Source organism: Bubalus kerabau, chromosome 16 (genome assembly GCF_029407905.1).
Source record: "Bubalus kerabau isolate K-KA32 ecotype Philippines breed swamp buffalo chromosome 16, PCC_UOA_SB_1v2, whole genome shotgun sequence".
Taxonomy (NCBI): domain Eukaryota; kingdom Metazoa; phylum Chordata; class Mammalia; order Artiodactyla; family Bovidae; genus Bubalus; species Bubalus kerabau.
In genome coordinates this window covers 56,622,263-56,642,467 of record NC_073639.1, presented here as the reverse complement: position 1 = coordinate 56,642,467, position 20,205 = coordinate 56,622,263, and the positions used below count along the sequence as shown (strand labels likewise).

Here is a 20,205-nt window from a genome sequence, read left to right as displayed (position 1 = left end):
GTGCCTGGACCTCCTCAGAGAGGGAGGAAGTGGGTCGAGAATCCAACCCTGTGCTGGGACCGAAGTCTTCTCCTGGGGGGCAGGTGGGTCCCAGAGGGCCCGAGGCCTCACCCCAACTCTTGGCTGCCCCTACTGGTAGCCTCAGAAGTGGGGGACAGAGACCTTGGGCTGACACCTGTGCTGGGTGACCCCAGGACAGCTGCTCTCCTCTCTGGGCTCCTTCTTTGCTTTGAGTCCCCTCCCCGCACTGCCCAGTGCCAAGACCACTCCCAGGGACCTGTCCTGCCCCGTCTCTGCTCCTCGCCACAGTCCCCCAAACTCTGGGTGGCCAAGGAGTGGGTGGGGGGTCCCTGAGGACCAGCGGTCAGCCAGCGAAGCAGACACCACCACGAGCAGGGGGGTTACACACACTCAGCGCAGCCCGGGCTCGGGCGGGGCCCGTCTTGCGAGGTGAGCGCGGGCACGGGGATACTGGTTTCCAGGAAGCCGTCCCCGGAAGGGAGAGGGGCCAGGGGGCCGCCCTCCAAGACCAGCTCGGGGTTTCTCTGCACGGTCTCGACTGGAGGCAGACGGGGAGAGAACAGAGGACAAGAACAGACACTCGTGTGGACGCTCCGACAGACACAGGGCTCCTCAAGGACCAAGACAGGACTGGGACACACGGGGGGCAGGAGGGACGGGCCGTTCCCGGGAGGGACGAGATGGACCACGGGCAGCCCTCGTTCACGCGACCTATCTCCAGGCCAGGTGACCTGGAAGTTCCGGGCCAATAGCCTGCCGTGGGGGCCCTTCACAGGGCGGGACACAGGCCCAGACTCTGCCAGGGTCCCTTGGGTCCTCAGCTCTGCCTTGGTGGGGCAGTGGGAAGGGGAGCGGTGCCCTGGCTCTGTGCTGTGTGTGAAGCGGCGGGAAGGGGGAGGCCTGTGGAGGTGTCTCACGCCTTCCTCCCTGGGGCGAGGCACCTGCACCTACGCCAGCTGTCCAGCTTCTAAAGGGCTCAGTGCAGGCCGCCCCTTCCCGCACGCAGGGCCACCCCCGGAACCTGGAGCACCCAAGGAGTCGGGCCAACTCCCATCCTCCCCCAGGGCCGGGGCCGGTGGAGGTGGGGCACAGGTTTTCTCACCCAGCAGCGTGGAGCAGCCGTCCCCCAGCGGGTAGCGCTGGTAGCGGGGGATGCTGAAAGGCGGCAGGGCGTGGAATCGCCGCTCCAGTAGCGGCTCCAGGCGCGAGGCCGATGGGTCAGCGGGGTGGAAGAGGTTGTAGACTTGCTGGCAGGCCGGCCGCAGCTGGAAAACTGAGGGCGGGGCGGAGTCGCAGAGCCTGGAGTTAGCTCCGCCCTAAGGAGGCGGGGCCTAGAGCCGGCTAAGGTCCGGTGGGGTGGGATGTGCTTGGGGTTTTAGAAAACAGAGAAACCCAAAAGTGTGTCTCCATCGATTTGGGGTCCTGTTTGGGCCACTGTCCCTTTATTAACCAAATTTGTTTTAATTAAGAAAATTATGATAGTGGTAAATTTTTTTGTTTTTTGTAGTACAGGGATATATACGATATAAGACATATAACGGAAAGCTCCTCTCCACCCCCAGAGCGCTAAGGCTAGAGCCCTACCTGCAAACCCTGGGGAGCCCCGAGCATGTGCGGCCGCGCAGGCTAGAGCCTGCTCATCCACTCTGATTGAAAATGTTTCCAGGCTCTGAGCTTCTGAACATTTTGCAGTTGTTGGGAAGATGCCCTGGTGGTCGAGTGCAGGGGACACAGGGTTTTTGAGTCCTCGTCTAGGAAGATCTCACATGCCGCTGATCGACTAAACTTGTGCTTCCCAACTACTGAGCCCGAGGGCTGCAACTATTGAAACCGGAGCACCTAGAGCCTGTGCTCTGCGACAAAAGCCTTCGCTTGCTGCAGCTAGATAAAGTGCGTGCGCAGCAATGAAGACCCAACACCAAAAAAAAAACCAAACTTGCACACAAATAGAAATATGATCTATGCTTTTTGTACTTGACCTTTTTTTTCATTTAACACAAAAAATGTTGGGAGTCTTTCATACGAATATTTTCACTGAGCCCCTTTCTTTTGAATTGCACTGGGGCATTGCTTTGTACGGCTGTGCCAAAGTTGATTTAACCTCAGCCTGCATCCCATTTAGGTTGTTTCAGGTTTTCCATGATTACAGATGACGTTGCCCTGCCATCTCTGTCTCTTGAGTCTGTGCACTCATGTGGGTGCACAGTGTCTTGCCCTTGGGCAGGTGTCTACAACCTTTCTGAGCCTCAGTTTCCTCCTGGGGCCCCTCCCCTGCGCAGCTCTTGTAGGATGGGAGGGAGCCCACACCGGTTGATTCTGGGGGCACTGGGCAGGGACCGCTGCTCTGACAGCTTTTTAACCGACACTTTTCCACCTCCCTGTGTGTGTTGTCTTGAGGAGGAACCTGGAGCAGCATGGCTGTGGTCCCTCTGGGGCTGGGAGGCCACTGCATCAGGGAGACTTCAGGGGTGCCTGGCTTCCTTATGGGAGACTGGGTCTGTCCTCATCTGATCCTGGGGCAGCCCCCTCCATCTCTGGACCTCAACTCCCAGAGGTGCCTTAGAGATGAAATGAAACAGTGTGTTGGGAAATGGGGCTGGAGACTGAGCTGGGTTGAGGCTGGAACAAAGGAGAGCCATGGGCCCTTGGTGAGGCAGGGGGTGCAGAAAAGAGGCTGATGCAGGAAGGGGCCTGGGATGTGGCCCTGGCCTTGTAACAGGGGTTCACTGAGATCCTCTGCCCAGCTCATGGACCCCTACCCTCCCCTGCAGGGACTCTCACCATCCAGGGAGGGGATGACCGTCTTCCTCAAGGCAAGGACCAGCCCCAGGGGGCACCCGAAGAGGAAGAGGTCAGCGACCTCAAAGTCGAACTTGCCGACGGCCCCTGCACCGTCCAGCATGGTGGAGCTGCTCGAGCGGCGGGAGCTGGGCTCGTTCCTCAGCACGCTGGCATGGAGGCTGCAGGTATGAGGTGGGGTGGGGAGACGAGTGAGGTCACACCACGGCCCTCCTCCAGGCCAGCCTGCCCTCAGCCTCCTGAAAGAGGCTCCTCGGGGGTCATCAGGCCCCAACGAAGCTTGGGTCCTGTGCAGTCCTGCGAGTGCAGCTGTCCAGCACCTGCTGGGACACCCCTGGTGACAGTAGGGCCCGACCTCTCCAGGGAGCCCACTGCCTTTGGGACAGCCCTGGCTGGGACCATGCTGTCCCCAGTCAGTTCTGCCTGCTGACTCTGCCAATCCCTGCTTCTTCCCCTGCCCCAGTCAGTCTGTTCCCTCTGACTCAGACGTGGATGGACCCAGAGACTATCATACAGAGTGATGTAAGTCAGAGAAGCAAATATCTTGTATCAAGACATACATGTAGACTCTAGAAAAATGGTACAGATGAACTTGTTTGTAAAGCAGAAATAGACACACAGACGTAGAGAACAAACGAATAGACACCAAGGTGGGAACAAGGAGGTGGAATGAATAGAGATTGAGATTGACATATATGCACTATCAATACTATGTATAAAACAGATAGGGCCTCCCTGGTGGCTCAGACGGTAAAGAATCTGCCTGCAGTGTAGGAGACCCAGGTTCGATCCCTGGAGGAGGGAAAGGCAACCCACTCCAGGATTCTTGCCTGGAGAAGTCCATGGACAGAGGAGCTTTGTGGGCTACAGTCCATGGGGTCAAAAAGAGTCGAACATGACTGATTGACTAACACTTTCACTTACTTTTTTTCATAAAATAGTTAACTAATGAAAACCTGCTGGATGGCACAGGGAACTCTACTCAGTGCTCTGTGGTAACCTAAATGAGAAGGAAATCCAAAAAAGAGGGGATATATGTATGTACATACATATGTATATATATATATATGTATATATGTATATACATATATATGTATATATATATGTATATACATATAGCTGATTCACTTGGCTGTATATTAGAAACACAACATTGTAAAGCAACTGTATCCCAATTTAAAATATATATATATATGACTTCGCTGGTAGCTCAGCTGGTAAAGAATCCGCCTGCAATGCAGGGACCCCAGTTCAATTTCTGGGTGAGGAAGATCCCCTGGAAAAGGGATGGGCTACCCACTCTAGTATTCTTGGGCTTCCCTGGTGGCTCAGATGGTAAAGAATCTGCCTGCAATGCGGGAGACCTAGGTTTGATCCCTGGGTTGGGAAGACCCCCTGGGGGAGGGCATGGCTACCCACTCTAGTATTTTTGCCTGGAGAATCCTATGGACAGAGGAGCCCGGTGGGCTATAGTCCATGGGATTGCAAAGAGTCAGACACAACTGAGCGACTAAGCACAGCACAGCACAGCATGACCATAAAAAAAAAAAGACCACAGTTGCACCCAACACCTCTTGGCTGAAGAACCGTGGGCCTACCCTGCGGACCCCAGGACCTAGGTCAGGGGGCCTTCAGGTCTCTCACATTGGCCATCAGCACCACCTGGTCTGTGTCTCCCCATCTTAGAGTCCCCATCCTCACCCAGCGGGGGCCTCCCCACCCACCTGGACAGGAAGGCCTGGTGCTGCTGGATGGTGTCCAGCTCATAGGTGGACGAGTCACTCCTCTTGCGGGGTAGCTGCCGTTTGGGGTCTTCATTGCCGTTGCTCCGGGGGATGTCGATGTTGCTGCGGCTCAGGTGCCGGCTGCTCTCCAGGTTGCTGCCATGTGCCGTGTTGACCGTCGAGCCGGGAGACAGCAGGTCAGCATCCTGGAATGGCCCCACACAGGTTCACTTCCCGGTGGCCACTGGCCTGGCCCTCTCTTCAGTGTCGTGGGAGCCGAGTCTCCCCTCCTGACCCTAGGCCTGTGGCAGATTCTCACCCAAGCCAGGGAGGAAAAGGCCCCATCCCTGTGTGCCCTATGGTTCCTCCCATCTTCACTCCTGGCCCAGCCCATCCATCTGGGCCTTGCTGACTTCCCACTGATCCTGCCGCCTCGCCCAGCCCACCAGGCTGCTTGCTACTCTGCAGCAGAGGGACCTTGGGTCCTTTCTCCTGCCAGGAGGCTCAGAGGATCCAGGCCCTCATGGTGATGGATCTGCTCTCCACGGTGCAGACCCGGCTTCACTGCCTGCTGAAACCGCTTGCGCTCCTGTTTGGCCTCACTGCAGCTGCTCACCTGTGCCATGCATCTGTCCCCCGCCTCTGGGCACCTGCGTTGGCAACCCTGACCCTTCCTTTTTACCGCAGGCCTCTGGGATGTTTGGAGTCAGAGGGTGACATGGTCTCCATCCTGAAGGTCCCCTGCTCTGGGGGCTGGAGGGAGCTCGTACCTGCACGCTGGCCACACTGCCCCGGCGGCTGCTGCTCTGACTCTCAGACACCGGCTGGTTGCTGCAGCATAAGGCATCGAACGCCAGGATGCCCCCAACACAGTCGCCGATCAGGCAGACCTGGGTGGGGAGAGGTCCAGGGCCCTGAGCGCCCGCCCCGCTTGCTGGGGTGCTGGCTGGGGAGAGCCCTGGGCCGGAGGACCAGGCCAGTCCACCCTGCAGGGGTTTCTATCTCCCCTTCTCCCACCCCACAACTCACCTGCCCGTTGAAGGTCACGCCCTCCTGGGACTTGATGAAGTCCCCGTAGGCGAGGTTGGCTCGTTGAATCACTGTGGCAACGGCCTCCTGGTACTGGGGTGAGGAGGTTGCCAGCAGGGGCAGGGCGGCCAAGGGGATGTGGTCCTGGCTGCTGGACAGACAGCCTTCGTCGTGGCTGTAGGGGCTGAGGCTGGGGGAAGGGAACCCGTCAGGAGAGAGCAGGTGGCTTCAGTTCCGCCCAGGGGGCCCCCTCGCCTCTGTCCCGAACATCAGAGCTGGAGCTGCCTGACACCCTGAGAGCCTCGGCCCTGACTCAGCAAACCACGTGGGGATGCTTCCAGGCCAGGCGTGGGGAACAGGGCTGGGGAGTAATCTCAGAGGCAGGGCAGCATTCTCATATCACAGATGCAGAGACTGAGGCTCAGCTTTGGGCCCCAAACTCTAACCCCCCTGTATCCTCCTGGTGGCTCACACGGTAAAGAATCCGCCTGCAATACAGGAGACCCAGGTTCAATCCCTGGGTTGGGAAGATTCCCCCGGAGAAGGGAACAGCTACCCACTCCAGTATTCTTGCCTGGAGAATTCCATGGACAGAGGAACTTGGCAGGCTACAGTCCATGGGGTCGCAAAGATCTGGACATGACTGAGCGACTAACACACTCTAACCTCAGCCATCTTGCATGGGTTTGCTGCCTCCCAACAGAACAAGTTAGACAGCTGGATTGGATGACGGGACCATGGTCCCAATATTAGGTGGGGCAGTCTCTGACCCTCGGGGCCAGGGGAGGAGTGGAGCCTACACACTCACTCGGAGACGAGGGCGAAGGCATCGGAGCAGATGGGCGGGCAGGGCACCAGGCGGATGGCGAGGTGGCCCAGGGCGCTGGGGTAGTGCACGCGTATGACGGTGTCGAACACCGTGGCGATGGTGTTGGCGTCTCCCTGCTTGGAGCTGGGGTCCCCGGCGCCCGTGTCCAGGATGGTGCCTCCGTGCAACAGCAGCAGCAGCACGTGGATTTTGGAGGGCGGTGCGGCCAGTGGAGGGCTGACCTCGTCCTGTGTGGGTGGGGGGGTTGGTGGGGGTCAACTCCCTGGGAACTCAGCTCTGTGCCCGGGCCGAAGCTTCTGTCATGCTAGGGAAAGAGGCCTGTTGAGGCCCAATCACACCCTCTGAAAACCCCGATCTCAGTTCCTCTGCTCTGGGGCCTGGTGCCCGATGCCTCAAGCCCTTCCCCTGGTGGGGGAGGCCAGCTGCTCCTCCCCGTCCGTCCTCTCTGCCTGCAGCCCAGCTCCTGGCCGCCGACCTGACCAGGGTACAGAGGACATGGAGAGAGGGGTCTATTCCACCCAAAGCACAAACTCCACTTCCCATCAAGGGGGCCCAGACAGGGGTTTCTGGGGCTTCTGGCCTTGCGGAGGAGGCAGAAGCTCAGTCCAGTGCGGGCCTTTGGGGTCAACCTGCCCTCCGTGTGTCTGTGTCCAGGCATTGGACGGTCACAGACTCACTTAAGAGGGGCTGGGGTCAGGGACTCAGCCTGGCTGCTCTGCCAACAGCACTGAGCTCTCATTCTATCTATACGGGCTGTCCCTGGACTATGGCCTCCAGGCCCCGCCATTCCCAGACTCTAAGACCAAGGTCCTCAAGAGCAGAGATGTCCCAGCAGAGGTAGAGCCCCAGCACCTTAGAACAGAGAGGGCAACGCAGGTATCTCTATCTGAAACCACCCCCCACCCCCACCATTTGTGAGGAGTCATGCTCCCACTTCTTGCTGCTCAGCCCTGCTTGTGAGGTCCAAGTGAGACTTGCGTATATCCAACTGTTCCATTTCGAGACGAGGTGGCCCAGAGAGGCCAAGGGACTTATCTAAGGTCACACAGCATGTCAGTGCCAAGCTGGACTGGAACCCAGAGCTTCTACCACCAGCTCAGTGCTCTTCTCCTACCCCAGGCTGTAATCCCAGTTCAGGGGCCTCACCCCGCCCCCAACTCCTGGTGTGTGACTGTGGGAGGCCAGAGCCCAAGAGGAGCCACTGCTGAGTACTCGCCATGCACATGTGATATCAGTGAGTGTGGGGGTCGGGGAAGGGAGCTGAAGAGAGGGGCCTCTCCCTAAGGAACCAGCAAGACAGAACAAGGGGCTGAAGCCATCTGGAGGGCCCTTGGGGGTCAGCTGGCCCTGAACTGGGCCATCGGCTGGCAGGAGTGGGCAGCAGCAGGACCCAAGTGTCAATGCAGAGCCCAGGAGAGGGGTGGGCAGCGCGGGCGCTGAGCCCAGCAACCAGTGAGGCCACAGGGACAGATCGGGCTAGACTGGGAGCCTTTGAGCAGCAGAGGGCTTTGGGTGAGAGGAAGGCTGATGGGCGGGCGGTCCTCGGCCCAGAGAGGAAATAAGACTGGGTTGCATCAATCCCCAGGAGGGGCCTGGTCATCAGCCAGTCATGGGCCTTGGGGCCTAGGCAGGAACGCACGCCCAGCAGAGCTTGGGTCCAACTCCTGTCTCTTCCGAGGGCTGCACACGGCTGCTGGGCCTGGGAGGGAATGAACTCATGGCCTGAGGCATGGTGGGGTCATTGGCTGCCCGATGGTCTCAAGGATTAATCAATACAGTCAGGTGAGGGGCTCATGGAAGGAATATATTTGAGCAGCCTCCTGGTCACCCAGACATACCCCTAGTCACCTGGGATGGGCAGGGCTGGGCAGTGAGGGGAGCCTGCCTGGGCCTGGCTGCCAGGACCCAGCACTGACCAGCCCGAGACACAACTTTCCTCCTGTGCAAACTGCTTTCTACCAGGGCATGCCCTGCCTGAGACTCGAACCCTAGTGGGAACAGAGCCCTCGGGAGGCAGGGCCTGGGAGCCAGCTCTGGGGAGCCAGGAGGGCCCCATCAGTGGCTCCGTAAAGCCGTCCTCCTTCCCTGAGGTTGGGAGAGGAGCTCTGGTTTGGGGGCTGTTGCAAGCAAAGGGATCCGACTGAGGATGGCAGTACTCCAGAACTGGTGCTGGGCCAAAATGCGCATCCGCAGGCAGATCCAGAGCCCGAGGCCCCTTCTGCCCCTCCCGGGCGGTGGGGGGGAGGCGGCTGTCAGAGCTGTGTGCACCAAAGGGGAGGAGGGGGTTCGCTTTGCTTCATTGCCATTAACTGGCAACTGGAAATCAACGCCCCTTGTCCCAGTTACCCTTCTAGAAAAGCCTGCTTCAACCTTGGACCTCAAAGAGAACCCCAAGAGGAGAGGGCAGTGTGGATGCCCCCCCCCAACCCCTAGTCCAAACTCCCCAGGGGTCCTGAGTCCCCAGGGGTATCATCTCCACCTTGGGCAGCTAGAGGCCAGAGCAGCACGGTGACCCCGCTCCACTCCGGCTCCTGCCCGAACGCAAACAGCTCTGACGGCCCGCAGGTGGAGGAGCAGAAGGGGCGTGAGCTCCGTGCAAAGAACCCCCAAAGCGGACACAGGCACTCTACCAAGACAGCTTTATTGCACACTGAGAGTAGGGCGGCCACGGCCAGCCACATCACTTCTGCCTAGGTGACTTTCGTTTCCTCCCCTTCCATCTTTTTTTCTTCAGGGACTTCAGACAGGTTGAGCACAAAGTGAAGATCTTATTTTTGATCTGGAATTTACAAGTTTCTCATTTTAGTCTCCAGGGTTGGAGCAGGGCAAGGCCTTCCTTGGGGGAGCTGTCCTACTGGAGCAGACCCTACTGGTTGTCAGGGACTTCAGAGGGGGTGGGTCCAGGCCTCTCTCCAGTGGTGCCCAGGCCAGAGTGGACGTGAGGCTGTGGGTGCCAAGTTCTGCCTCCATTGCCCCCTTGGGAACCGGTCCTTGGCGCCCTGGCCCCTGGCCCCCGCGGCCCTGGCCCTCTGCCACCTCGGAACTCACCTCGATGATGTTCAGCTGCTCCACGCTGGAGGCCACCCTGAACTCGGGGGTGCTCTGGCGATACAGACCATCTGCAACACAGAAGCGGTGGGTGCTGTGAGCAGACAACACCAGACAGAGGTTGTGACCATGACCTGCAAGCCCCCTCAGTCCCCCCGGGTGGCTGGGTGCTCCTTCTCGGGGAGGAGGGGCTTGGTCCACTTAGCTGCCCTCCCCAGGCCCTGCTGCCCCCAGCTGGTTACCCTGTGAGTCCTCTGGCTCAGGGCTTTCGATTTTGTCCATGAGATCGTTGGAGTTCCACTTGGTGATGTCCTTGGGGAACATTTCCTCTGAGTCAGACAGGTCCTCTGGGAAGGAAAGAGAGGGGCTTCAGCGCCTCGATCAAGGGTGGGGACCGGGGTGGTGTCGGTCACTGGGAGGCCCGGCTTCCAGTGGCGGAGGGCCTGGGAGTGGCCAGTCCGGGGGCCCCCATGCTTCTATGGCCCGTGTGCCCCTCCCCACTCAGTTCTGTGGTCTCTCTTCCTTAACAGGATGGACACATGGCCACCTTCTCACAGGACTTCTGCCTGATGTTTTTGGTTTGTTATTATTATTATTATTGGCTATGCTGGGTCTTTGGTGCTACATGTGGGTTTTCCCTAGTTGTGGAGAGCAAGGGCTAACTCTCTAGTTGCGGTGTGCTGGCTTCTCATTGCTGTCTGCTTGATTTTTTTTTAAAAATTGTGGTAACATTCACTGAACATAAAACTCACTATTTTAACCATTTTCAAGTAGCACTTAGTCCACTCAGAATGCTGTGCAACCACTAGCTCTATCTGGTCCCAGAGCTCCTCCATCTCCCCACACGGAGACCTGTCCCCATTAGCAAGCATGCCCCAGCCCCCCTCTCCCAGCCCCTGGCAACTGCTGGTGGACTTTCCACACATGGTACCTACAGTATGCGGTCTTTTGTGTCTGGCTTCTTCCACTTCACATGGTGGGGTTTTTGTATTTTTTTCAGTTCAGTTGCTCAGTCGTCTCCAACTCTTTGTGACTCCATGCACTCCAGAACGCCAGGCTTCCCTGTCCATCACCAACTCCTGGAGCTTACTCAAACTCATGTCCATTGAGTCGGTGATGCCATCCAACCATCTCATCCTCTGTCGTCCCCTTCTCCTCCCGCCTTCAATCTTTCCCAGCAGGAGGGTCTTTTCAAATGAGTCCGTTCTTCACATCAGGTGGCCAAAGTATTGGAGTTTCAGCCAGCATCAGTCCTTCCAATGAATACTCAGGATTGATCTCCTTTAGGATGGACTGGTTGGATCTCCTTGCTGTCCAGGGAACTCTCAAGAGTCTTCTCCAATACTTTTTTTTTTTTTTAGTATTTATTTATTTGGCTGTTCCGGATCTTAGTTGCCGCCCATGGGATCTTTAGTGGCAGCATGCGAACTCTTAGTTGCAGCATGTGGGATCTAGGTCCCTGACCAGGGATCAAACCTGGGCCTTCTGCACTGGGAGCTTAAAGTCTTAGCCACCGGGCCATCAGGGGAGTCCCCACACGGTATTTTTAAGATTCAACCACGTGTCAGTGCTTCATCCCTTTTCATGCCTGAGTCATAGTCCGTCATATGGATGGACTTCAGTTTGTTTCTCCATAATGTTCCTGACTGTTTTTAATGTCCACAAAAGGATAGCTTAGTGAGAAGCGCTGCTGTGAACAATTCCACCCATGAGTCTTGTGTCTGCTTTCCTGAGAACGTATCCCCGTGACCCCTGGGTAGGAAGCGGTTGTATGGACCCTGGCATGTATGTGCTGGTCCCTCCTCCCTGGGTCACTGGGACGGTTTCCTCAGGACGCTGCAGCAGTGACATCTCCTGCTCTGCTGTCTCTCCTCTTTTCCAGATTTTTCTAAAACTCTTCCTGTGTCTTTCCCTCATGTCAGGGACACAGAGCCAGGAAGGGCTTAGCCTTTTGGCCTGGCTGGAGGGGAGAGTGGGAGTGTGGGATGCCCCATACCCACTCCCTACTCTCGGGGAGGCCCCAGTGGAGAGGCCAGCTCAGGGGCCACTTGGCTCCTGTACCAAGTCCCCCCACCCTGCCTTCCAGGTTTGGCAGGGGCCAAACCTGCCTCTGCCCTGTTGCGGGCCCGTGGGCAAGTACCTGTCCCTTTCTGAGCCCGTGTCCTGCCTTGTGAACTGCAAATCCATCTCCTTGAACTTGCCTGCCAGCCCCTCTTACTTCCTTGAGAGGAACAACCAAGGTATGAAGGAAGGCTGTTTAGGCCCTGCATCTTCCCAGCACAGGTGGGTGATTCATCTGGCTGTTTTCTTGCTGTGCTTGTTCTGAGATTCGTGGGAAAAGGGGCTCTTTACGTATTTTCTGCTTCTTCGCATTTTTGAGGTTTCTGAATTACACGTGTGTTAATTTAATCATGAAAAGACAGTAATTACAAAAAATTAGAAAATCAGAAGTTACACTTTCGTAAGCTTCTGAGGGAATTTTTTTTTTTTTTTTGATTGTGCCACACAGCTTGCAGGATCTTAGTTCCCTGACCAGGGATTGAACCCACGCCCTCGGCAATGAAAGCACCAAGTCCTAACCACTGGACCGCCAGGGAATTCCCTTAGGGAGTTAAATTCGGCAGAGGATGAGGTGGTTGGATGGCATCACCAACTCAATGGACAGGAGTCGGAGCAAACTCCAGGAGATGGTGAAGGACCTCGAAGCCTGAGGTGCTGCAGTCCGTGGGGTGGCAGAGTCGAACACAACTGACTGACTGAACAACAACAATGGAAAAAATGTCCCTGTATGATTGTAAATTTGTTTTGGGGGGTTTGAGAGAACAGTCCCTACCCGCCAGATCCAGGGCACATCCTGATATCAGGGTTAGGGTATGAGAGCCCAGACTCCTGGTGACCTCATCTTATCCTGCCTCCGCCCCTGACGCCCTGCTGTTCACCCAGAACTTTCCACGGGTAATTCCCATCATGACTTGCATCCCCACCAACCCTTTCAGATCCCACCCCTCCCTCTCTTGGGAAGACCGGTGCGCTCCAGGGTGCCCACCTACCATGAGCATCGAAGAACTCGTCGTCCGAGCTCTCGTCTGAGTCCCGGGCGATACTCTGCATCCTCCATTCCGAGATGCTGTGGCGGGAAGGACTCGCTGGAAGGCAAAACCGCAGACCGACTGAGGACCTGGCTGCCCCGGGAAGAGCAGGCGGAAGCGGGCAGGTGCGATGACGCTGGAGCGGGGCCAGGAGGGCTCAGAGGGGATGGAGTGAGGGCAGGGTGGCCCTGGCTCACCTCCCAGCCCACCTGGCACAGCGAGGTCCTGTCCCGTGAGGACATGGAGTGGGGAGGGTATTGGGTATGAGGCCAGGATGTGCAGCCACCCGGGCTGGGGTCCACTCGTGTGCCCCTGACCTGGCTGGCCCAGGAGCGAGCCCCTTAGACTGCCACAGTGACGCTGATAGGTAGGGAGGCTGGGCAGTGGTGGGGAGTGAGATTAAAGGTACAGTGTATGTGTTTCCCTGGATCCCTTCAGCACAGGACAAACAAGCCTGGCGTAGGAAAAACTGGATTTGCAGGCATAGAGGGGGACTCCTGGTATTTTACACAAAATACCCTGAGTTTTCCCACTAGCCATTGCACTTTCACATCAGTTTCAGAGAAAGGATTTTCTCAGTATCTGAAGGCTTTCAAGGTCCTTTGGCAGAAGTCCCTCCTGGGTATGCTGGGTGTATCCCCCACCCCAGACCTCTCTCCTCTCTGCCTCGGAAGCCTGGCTCCTCAGAGCTGCAGCCAACCGGGTCCTACGAGGGGCTGGGAGCGGGGTTCACATGTGGCCAGCCTGCCTGTCTGCCCGGGGCTATGTGGGTGAGTCTGGGGGAACCTGCCAGGGTTGGGGGTCGCCCTGGGCTTTACTCTGCAGCAGAGTCTACGAAGAGGTGACTGGTTCTGACTCCCTACAGGTGTAGCCTTGGATCCGAAAGCAGCAGACCACCTTCAGTGTTAGAACGCCCCACAGCTGCTCTGGGATGGGAGCTGCCCTGAGGGGTGGTCACTGGTGTGGACGAGTAGCGGGGGGAACCCCACAGCATGGTCGCAGGGTGCTCACCTCCCCGCTTGGATGACCGAGATGACTTGGAGGATGTGGACCACTGCTTCTTCAGACCCCTGCCCGCCAGGGGCTCCCCACCACTGCTGCTGGGCTGGGAGGGCTCCCCAGAGGCCTGGTCCTGGGCAGCCTCATTTTTGGCCAGCTCCACGGCCCCTTTGTCCTCCTCATTGAACTGGGCCATCTTGCGGGACAGCATGAGCTGGGCCTCCTTTTCCAGCTCCCGGATGTTGTCCATGTTCAGCCCGTACCATTCGTCCTGCCAGCACCAGGCCTGCCGGTGGGCCCTCACCATCACCTTCCGCAGGCCTAGGGGCAGGGGTGCAGGGAAGACAAACAGGCCTGTGTCAGAGTCTCCCGGGGACCCTCAGCTGGGAGGCACCCCAGGCTGCGGGTCAGGCTCTGCTCCATACCCACTGCTTGGCCTCCAGCAAGCCACTGTCTCTCCAACCCCCAGGTTCATTTTCCCATGTGCAAATGAGGGATCCAGTTTATAGACGGCCTCCCGAGTTCATAGTGGCTCTGTAACTGGGGCAGGGGGTCTCCTCCCTCAAGGGGAGCTGGAGGAGGGCTCCCTGAGTGTTTCCTCTCTGGTCTAGTGTGCCTCTCTTAAATTTCCCACAGAAAAATCAAGCTTAAGTTTGAAGCAGGTTGGTCCTTTCTTTTTTGAAATTCACTTTTAATTTGTTTTTATTTTTTTTTATTAAAAAAACTTTTGGCCACGCCATGTGACATGTGGGATCTTAGTTCCCCGACCAGAGATCGAACCCCTGTCCCCTGTATTGGAAGCACGGAGTGTTAATCAATGGGCCACGAGGGAAGTGCTGGTCCTTTCTTTTTAAAATAAATACATACGCATATAAAACATGATAGGGATTTCCCTGGTGGCCCAGTGGCTAAAACTGAGCTCCCAATGCAAGGGGTCCAGGTTCAATCCCTGGTTAGGGAACTAGATCCCACATTATGAAACTAAGAGATTGAATGCTGTGACTAAATGATCCCATGTGCCATAAGGAAGACTGAAGTTTCCATGTGCTGCAACTACAACCCAGCACAGCCACATAAACAAATATAAAATAAAATAAAACAGGATAAAAACATACAGGAATATCTTATACATAGAAGGCAGAAAATAAGATACTTTAAAGGTATAAAGAACAGAAGAACCACGAGCACAGGGAGCAGATGGGGGCTGCCTTGGGTGAGGATGAGAGTGGGGGTGATTGGGAAAGACTCTGGGGGGGTGGAATGTTCTAGAACTATGTGCACTACTCTGCAAATACACTCAAACTTACGGAACTCAAACTTCTCTTACAACAAATGCAAAATTAGGCCTCAATAAGCTGCTTAAAAAAACATTAAGAAGAAATAAATCACCTCGGCTCCCCCCCGACACACACATCATTCTTCAAGGGAGCAGAAGTGACCAGCAACACGGACCCCACCATCACCCTCCCACCCCGTAAGGGTCCATCCTGAGTTCTGTGTTTATCATTTGCTCTTCTTTCCATGTTTTTCTATACAAGACGTTGGGTTGGTCTACATGTTGTTGACATTTACATGTATGTGTCATGCTGCACGTTATTTTTCTGCCACTGGCTTTTCTGGGTGAGTTTCTGGTTTGTTGCTGTGTGGTCGATTTTTATTTGTTTGAAATACCACATTTTATTTATTCCTTCTCCTGCCAATGGGCCTTTGGCTCACTTTCACTGTTTGTCCATTTTGCTTTTACAAACCTGCTGCTCTGAACATTCCAGAACGTGCATTTGAGTTTCTCCCAGGGGGTGGGGCAGACCCAGGAGGGTTGTCACTGGATCCTCCGCCCGCTTTCCTACAGAAAACTGAGCGGCTTCCCGGGTAGCCCAGTCCTTGCTTGTCCCCAGGCTGGTCTCCGGCGACCCTTGCTCCTGATTCCCCCTTCCTGGACTCGCTCAGGCCGCTCTGTCTCCCCTGCTGTCCTTTCTAAATCCCTCAATCCCAAACGTCTGCCTAGAAGGAACTCCCTCTCACCCTCTGTTCCTGGGAGGGTGCTCCCAGGCCCCAGGCTACGGCCTCAGGAACACCACCCTCAGGGCCAGCCAGCACTAATGGTGGACAGACTGTCTGATGCCACGTTATGTCTGGACAAGGACAGATGGGCCAGAAGATTTGGGGTCACACCCAGGACTGGCCCTGTGCAATCAAGGGGGAGGCGGGGAGTGACAGTGGCCACCCTGCTGGGCCAGGGAGAGCCAATGTGACAGTTGTGAGGTGTCACCAGCCGTGCTGTGACCCTGCTCAGGGCTACAGTCACCCTTACTCTGGGAGTCAATGGCTGTCTGCCTGGGTGCTGCCCTGGATCATGAGCCTCGGGGCTAAGACCAGGCCCTGGGCACTGACCCCTACCCTGACCTGGGGGACATGGAAGGAGCCGAGGTAGCTCTAGGGCGGGGAGGACCCTGGGTCAGCTCTAGCTGTGCCAGGAGCCCCCAGTCATCTGTTGGTCCTCTGTTCCCTGGGCACTTGCTCCAGGCCAGGCCAGTATGGGTGTGAGGACCAGAGGATGGCCAAGCCGCTGTCTGCTGGGACTTTCAACCCAAAGCAGGAGGCAGCACTGGTGCAGGGCCTGGGGTCTGGCCCCAGGGTGCCAAGAGGTGCCATGAACAACAGGAAGGAGGCGTTACACCCCATGGGGGTGGGCACCACATGTTAGAAACTCCAGCTAGTCCAGAGCGTCTGGGGCAGGACACACACTGCCTGTCTTCAGTAGGTGCTCAACAAGTGTTTGTGTGGTCAAGGTAAACCAGGTGGGATGCTGCACATGGGCCCTGGGGTCACCTGCCCAGAGTAACAGAAACTTGGAGTCCCAGGCAGATGCGGGGGCGGGGGGGGGGTGCAGCAGGCGGATGGAGGGACACAGAGGGAGAGGCCGGCACCCTCACCTGTGTCGTGGATGAACCTCTCGATCTTGGACTGCATGCCCCAGTAGCGGAACTCCACCTTGCAGAGCTTGTAGGCGCACATGATGGGGAACACCTGCTGCTTGTACTCCTCAATCCAGTTCTCCGATAGGGGCCCCCGCTGGGTCTTGGTCGAGTGGAACAGCTTGGGGTCCTCTTCCATCTTATACTCATTGGGGGGCACAGGGTCCTTGACAATGTCGATGAAATCTACGAGGAGACCCCCCTGTGAGTGACCCCTTCGGCCCCAACCTCTACCCCACCCCTCCCTTTCCAGTCTCCTCTCCCATGTCCCTGCCATCCCCGAATCTCGGCAGGACCCCAGGCTTGGATGTGTCCCAGGGCCCCACATGGGAGTGGAGATGCTGCTCTGGACCACTCTGATCCCCGAGCTCCCCCGACCTCAGGACCTGTGTCTTTCCTTGTTGTCTTTTCAAATCATTTCAGCAAAACCCCTGCTTTGTGCACTGTTGCTAAAGCGCATAAATCAGGTGATGAGCTGGAGGAGCACGGGTGGGGAAGATGAATTTCCATGGAGGATGTGGGATGGGGCGGGGGAGAGTAAAAGAGGACAAGCTGGCATTTCAGCCACAGGCGCAGAACTGTGAGGCGGAGAACGTCCCAGAGTGTGACTCTTGACCCAGAAGTGGGGCAGTTTGGGGAACCACCAGAGTGTTTGCGTGGTGAGAGGTGACGGGGATGCAGCTGGACTCATCAGCCATCACTCGCCAGGCACCCTGAAGGTGGCTGGTCTGCTAGGAAGCCCTTCCCAGACAGACAGCAGGAGGAGTCCAGAAACCACGTTTGAAGGGCCCAGAGGGAGGTGTTGGGCATGAGCCAGTCCAGGATGTGCTGGGCGCTGGGGAAACAGGACTGGGGGCTGGTAAGACCTGATTCGGGGAAGGGGGGTGACAGTGACTCTGGGAAGAATGACCTCTGGTCAAATGCCTCCTCCCCCAAGTCAAAACCATCTCGCTGGGCTGGCTCCTGTGGTATGCGTGTGTCAGATGGGGCTGTGTGCACACTTGGTGAGGAGGAACCTAGGACGGGGCTTGTAGCTCAGAGAACCTCCTTTCAGAGGTGTGGGGACGATGGCACTTGGTGGGGCTCTGCCGGGCCCGGGCCCTGGCTGTCTCATCTTCCTGGCACCGGGTCTGGGCTGTGGTTTACAGAGGAAGACATCAGCCCCACTGGAACAGGCAAGGGGTCAGAGCAGCCCGAGGGCAGCAGACAGTGGAGGGGATTTACATCCTTCCCGGAGTAGACCACATGCACGGTGCACTGGGGCAGGCAACGGCCACCAAGAGGAGGGCTGGGACGTGAACCATGACGGGAGGCCTCCGGGGAGAGCCTGCAGCTGGCCAGACAAAAGCTGTCAGAGGGCCTGGGCCCTTCCTTCCTGTTACGGGTAGAGTGTGTCCCCTGGCAAACGCATATGTCGGCCTCAGAATATGACCTTATTTGGAGACAGGGTCTTGAAAGAAGTCATCAGAAGGAGGGCACCTAATCTAACCAGCATGGTTATGCAAAGGAGAAAGCAGTAAAAGTTTTAGTTCCGCAGTCGTGGTCGGACGCTTTGTGACCCCATGGACTGTAGCCCGCCAGGCTCCTCTGTCCATGGATTCTCCTGGCAGAAACACTGGAGTGGGTAGCCATTCCCTTTTCCAAGGGATCTTCCTGATCCAGGGATTGAACCTGGGTCTCCCACATTGCAACAAAGGAGAGATTTGGCTCAATTAAAAAAAAAAAAACACAACACCTGAAACTAACACAATATTTTAAATCAAGTATACTTCAATTAAAAAAGAAAAAGGAGAAATGTGAATATAGACTTGAACACGGACAGAACACCATGTAAAGATAAAGGCAGAGATTGGGGTGGAGTGTCTACAGGCCAAAGAACACCAAAGACTGCCAGCAGCCACAGGAAGCTAGGGGAACTCCCCTGGAGGCCCAGCAGTTAAGAATCCACCTTCCAATGCAGGGGACATGGGTTTGATCCCTGGTTGGGGAACTAAGATGCCACGGGGTTACTAAGCCCTCTTGCTCTGGAGCCTATGTGCTGCAACTAGAGAAACCATGCATTGCAATAAAAGATCCTGCATGCTGCAACTAAGACATGATGCAGTCAAATAAATAAATATTTAAAATTTAAAAAGAGCTAAGGGAGAGACCCCAAACAGATTCTCCCTCAGGGACTTCAGAAGCAGTCAACCCTGCCAACACCTTGACCTTGACTCTGACCTCCAAAATCGTGAGACTCTAAGCATCTGTTTCTTTAAGCCCTTAAGTCTGTGGTACCCTGTTCTGATGATCCTAGCAAGCTGATGCATCTCCCAAACCCCAGTGGGGCCTAAAAGCTCGGGCAGGAGGGAGGAGTCCCAGGGAAAAGCCATCTCGGCATCCGAGGGTGGCTGAGGGTCATCACCACCCCTCCAACACCCGTCTGAGACCCACAATGGCTCATTCCTAGGGGCCTGGGGGCTGTCAAGGTGCAGCTGGTCCACTGATGTGTTTTGTCTGGCTGGTATACAAAGATTTTAAAAATATTTGTCAACCTTGAGGAACTGGGAGATTTCACATGAAAACCCTGATTTCTGGCTTCTCTTTTTCTTTTTTCTTTTCAGGCCATGCCATACAGCATGTGGGATCTGAATTCCCCAACCAGTGAACCCGTGTCCCCTGCATTGGGAGCGCAGAGTCTCAACCACTGGACTGCCAAGGACGTCCCTCAGGCCTCTCTTGAAAATGACTTAACAAATGGAACCCATTTCCTGCACGGTGTAGTCAGCTGGAGGGGAGTGGAGGAGAGGCCACCCACCATGAAGGGGACACAGGCCCCACTGTATGCACAGCCCCCACCCGGCCTGCCACATCCACCGATGGCTGTCAGCCCTAGATGGCTCCCAAGCACACGTGCATTTCTGGGGATGGGGACACCTCAAAGGGATGGAGGGAAGGGGCTTGAGTGGAAAAGCACTTAGCCTCAGTGGGCACATCAGGGAAATGGGGCCAAGGAGACCTGTCCTGCCTCCCCAACTCCCCCGACTTCCCACCAGGCTGGCTTGGACTCTAACCTCCCCTCCCAGGACAGAAGCCGGTCTGGAGCCTGCCAGGCCTGGAGACCAGAGGCAGAATCGAGGGGCCCATGGGCAGGGCAACTGGGAACTTGGCCCCGCAGGGCTCCTGGCCCTCCTAGGGTGGGAGCATCAGGGTGGACGGTTACCGATTGTCAGCTGGTTCTTTTCCACAGGAGACAGGCTGAAAACGTTGGGGTTTTCTCCAGCATCGGTTTTATAAAAGGTTTCGATGTCGATGGAGAATTTCTCCACAAAAGGGCAAGTGAACCTGTGGGGGAAGGAGAGTATCCACCAGGACCCGGGCTTGGAGGGGTGGGCGTGGGTCGCTGGGTGGAGGATGAAGGCTGGAGTGGTGGGTGAGACCTGTCTGTTCTGTCCTCCTGGACCTTCACTGCATGCCAAGAAGAGCCAAGTCCAAGTTGGGGCCAGCGGGAGGGGTGGACTTACGAGGGGGGGGGAGTCATTGCAGGAAGTGGCTGGCAGCCTGTGTCCACGCGTGTGAGGCATGATGCGAATACGGTGTGGATGCAGTTAAGGTGGCACAGTACCAAATGGGCTGAATCTGGACCAGCACTTGGTGTGACATGCCACCCTCTCCCCTGTCCCCTAAGAAGCCAGGTGTGGCAACAGGGAGAC

At 56.6% G+C, this 20,205-nt stretch overlaps 1 protein-coding gene across 2 annotated transcripts in view; it reads right to left on the bottom strand.

The window, feature by feature from the left end:
• The window catches only part of PITPNM2 (phosphatidylinositol transfer protein membrane associated 2), a 159,187-nt gene that overhangs the window by 8,098 nt on the left and 130,884 nt on the right, over positions 1-20,205 (bottom strand). The window contains exons 5-17 of one of the 2 annotated variants that reach the window (XM_055551047.1): positions 19,716-19,837; positions 16,472-16,699; positions 13,551-13,859; positions 12,501-12,596; positions 9,693-9,797; positions 9,451-9,521; positions 6,382-6,629; positions 5,574-5,763; positions 5,315-5,434; positions 4,545-4,750; positions 2,803-2,981; positions 1,124-1,294; positions 410-559 (exon numbers count right to left, since the gene is read on the bottom strand). In XM_055551047.1, coding sequence (XP_055407022.1) covers positions 410-559; positions 1,124-1,294; positions 2,803-2,981; positions 4,545-4,750; positions 5,315-5,434; positions 5,574-5,763; positions 6,382-6,629; positions 9,451-9,521; positions 9,693-9,797; positions 12,501-12,596; positions 13,551-13,859; positions 16,472-16,699; positions 19,716-19,837 — 2,195 coding nt within the window. Of the gene's footprint in view, positions 1-409; positions 560-1,123; positions 1,295-2,802; positions 2,982-4,544; positions 4,751-5,314; positions 5,435-5,573; positions 5,764-6,381; positions 6,630-8,501; positions 9,182-9,450; positions 9,522-9,692; positions 9,798-12,500; positions 12,597-13,550; positions 13,860-16,471; positions 16,700-19,715; positions 19,838-20,205 lie in introns of those variants that run through there. The other variant, XM_055551045.1, reaches the window with a different exon arrangement.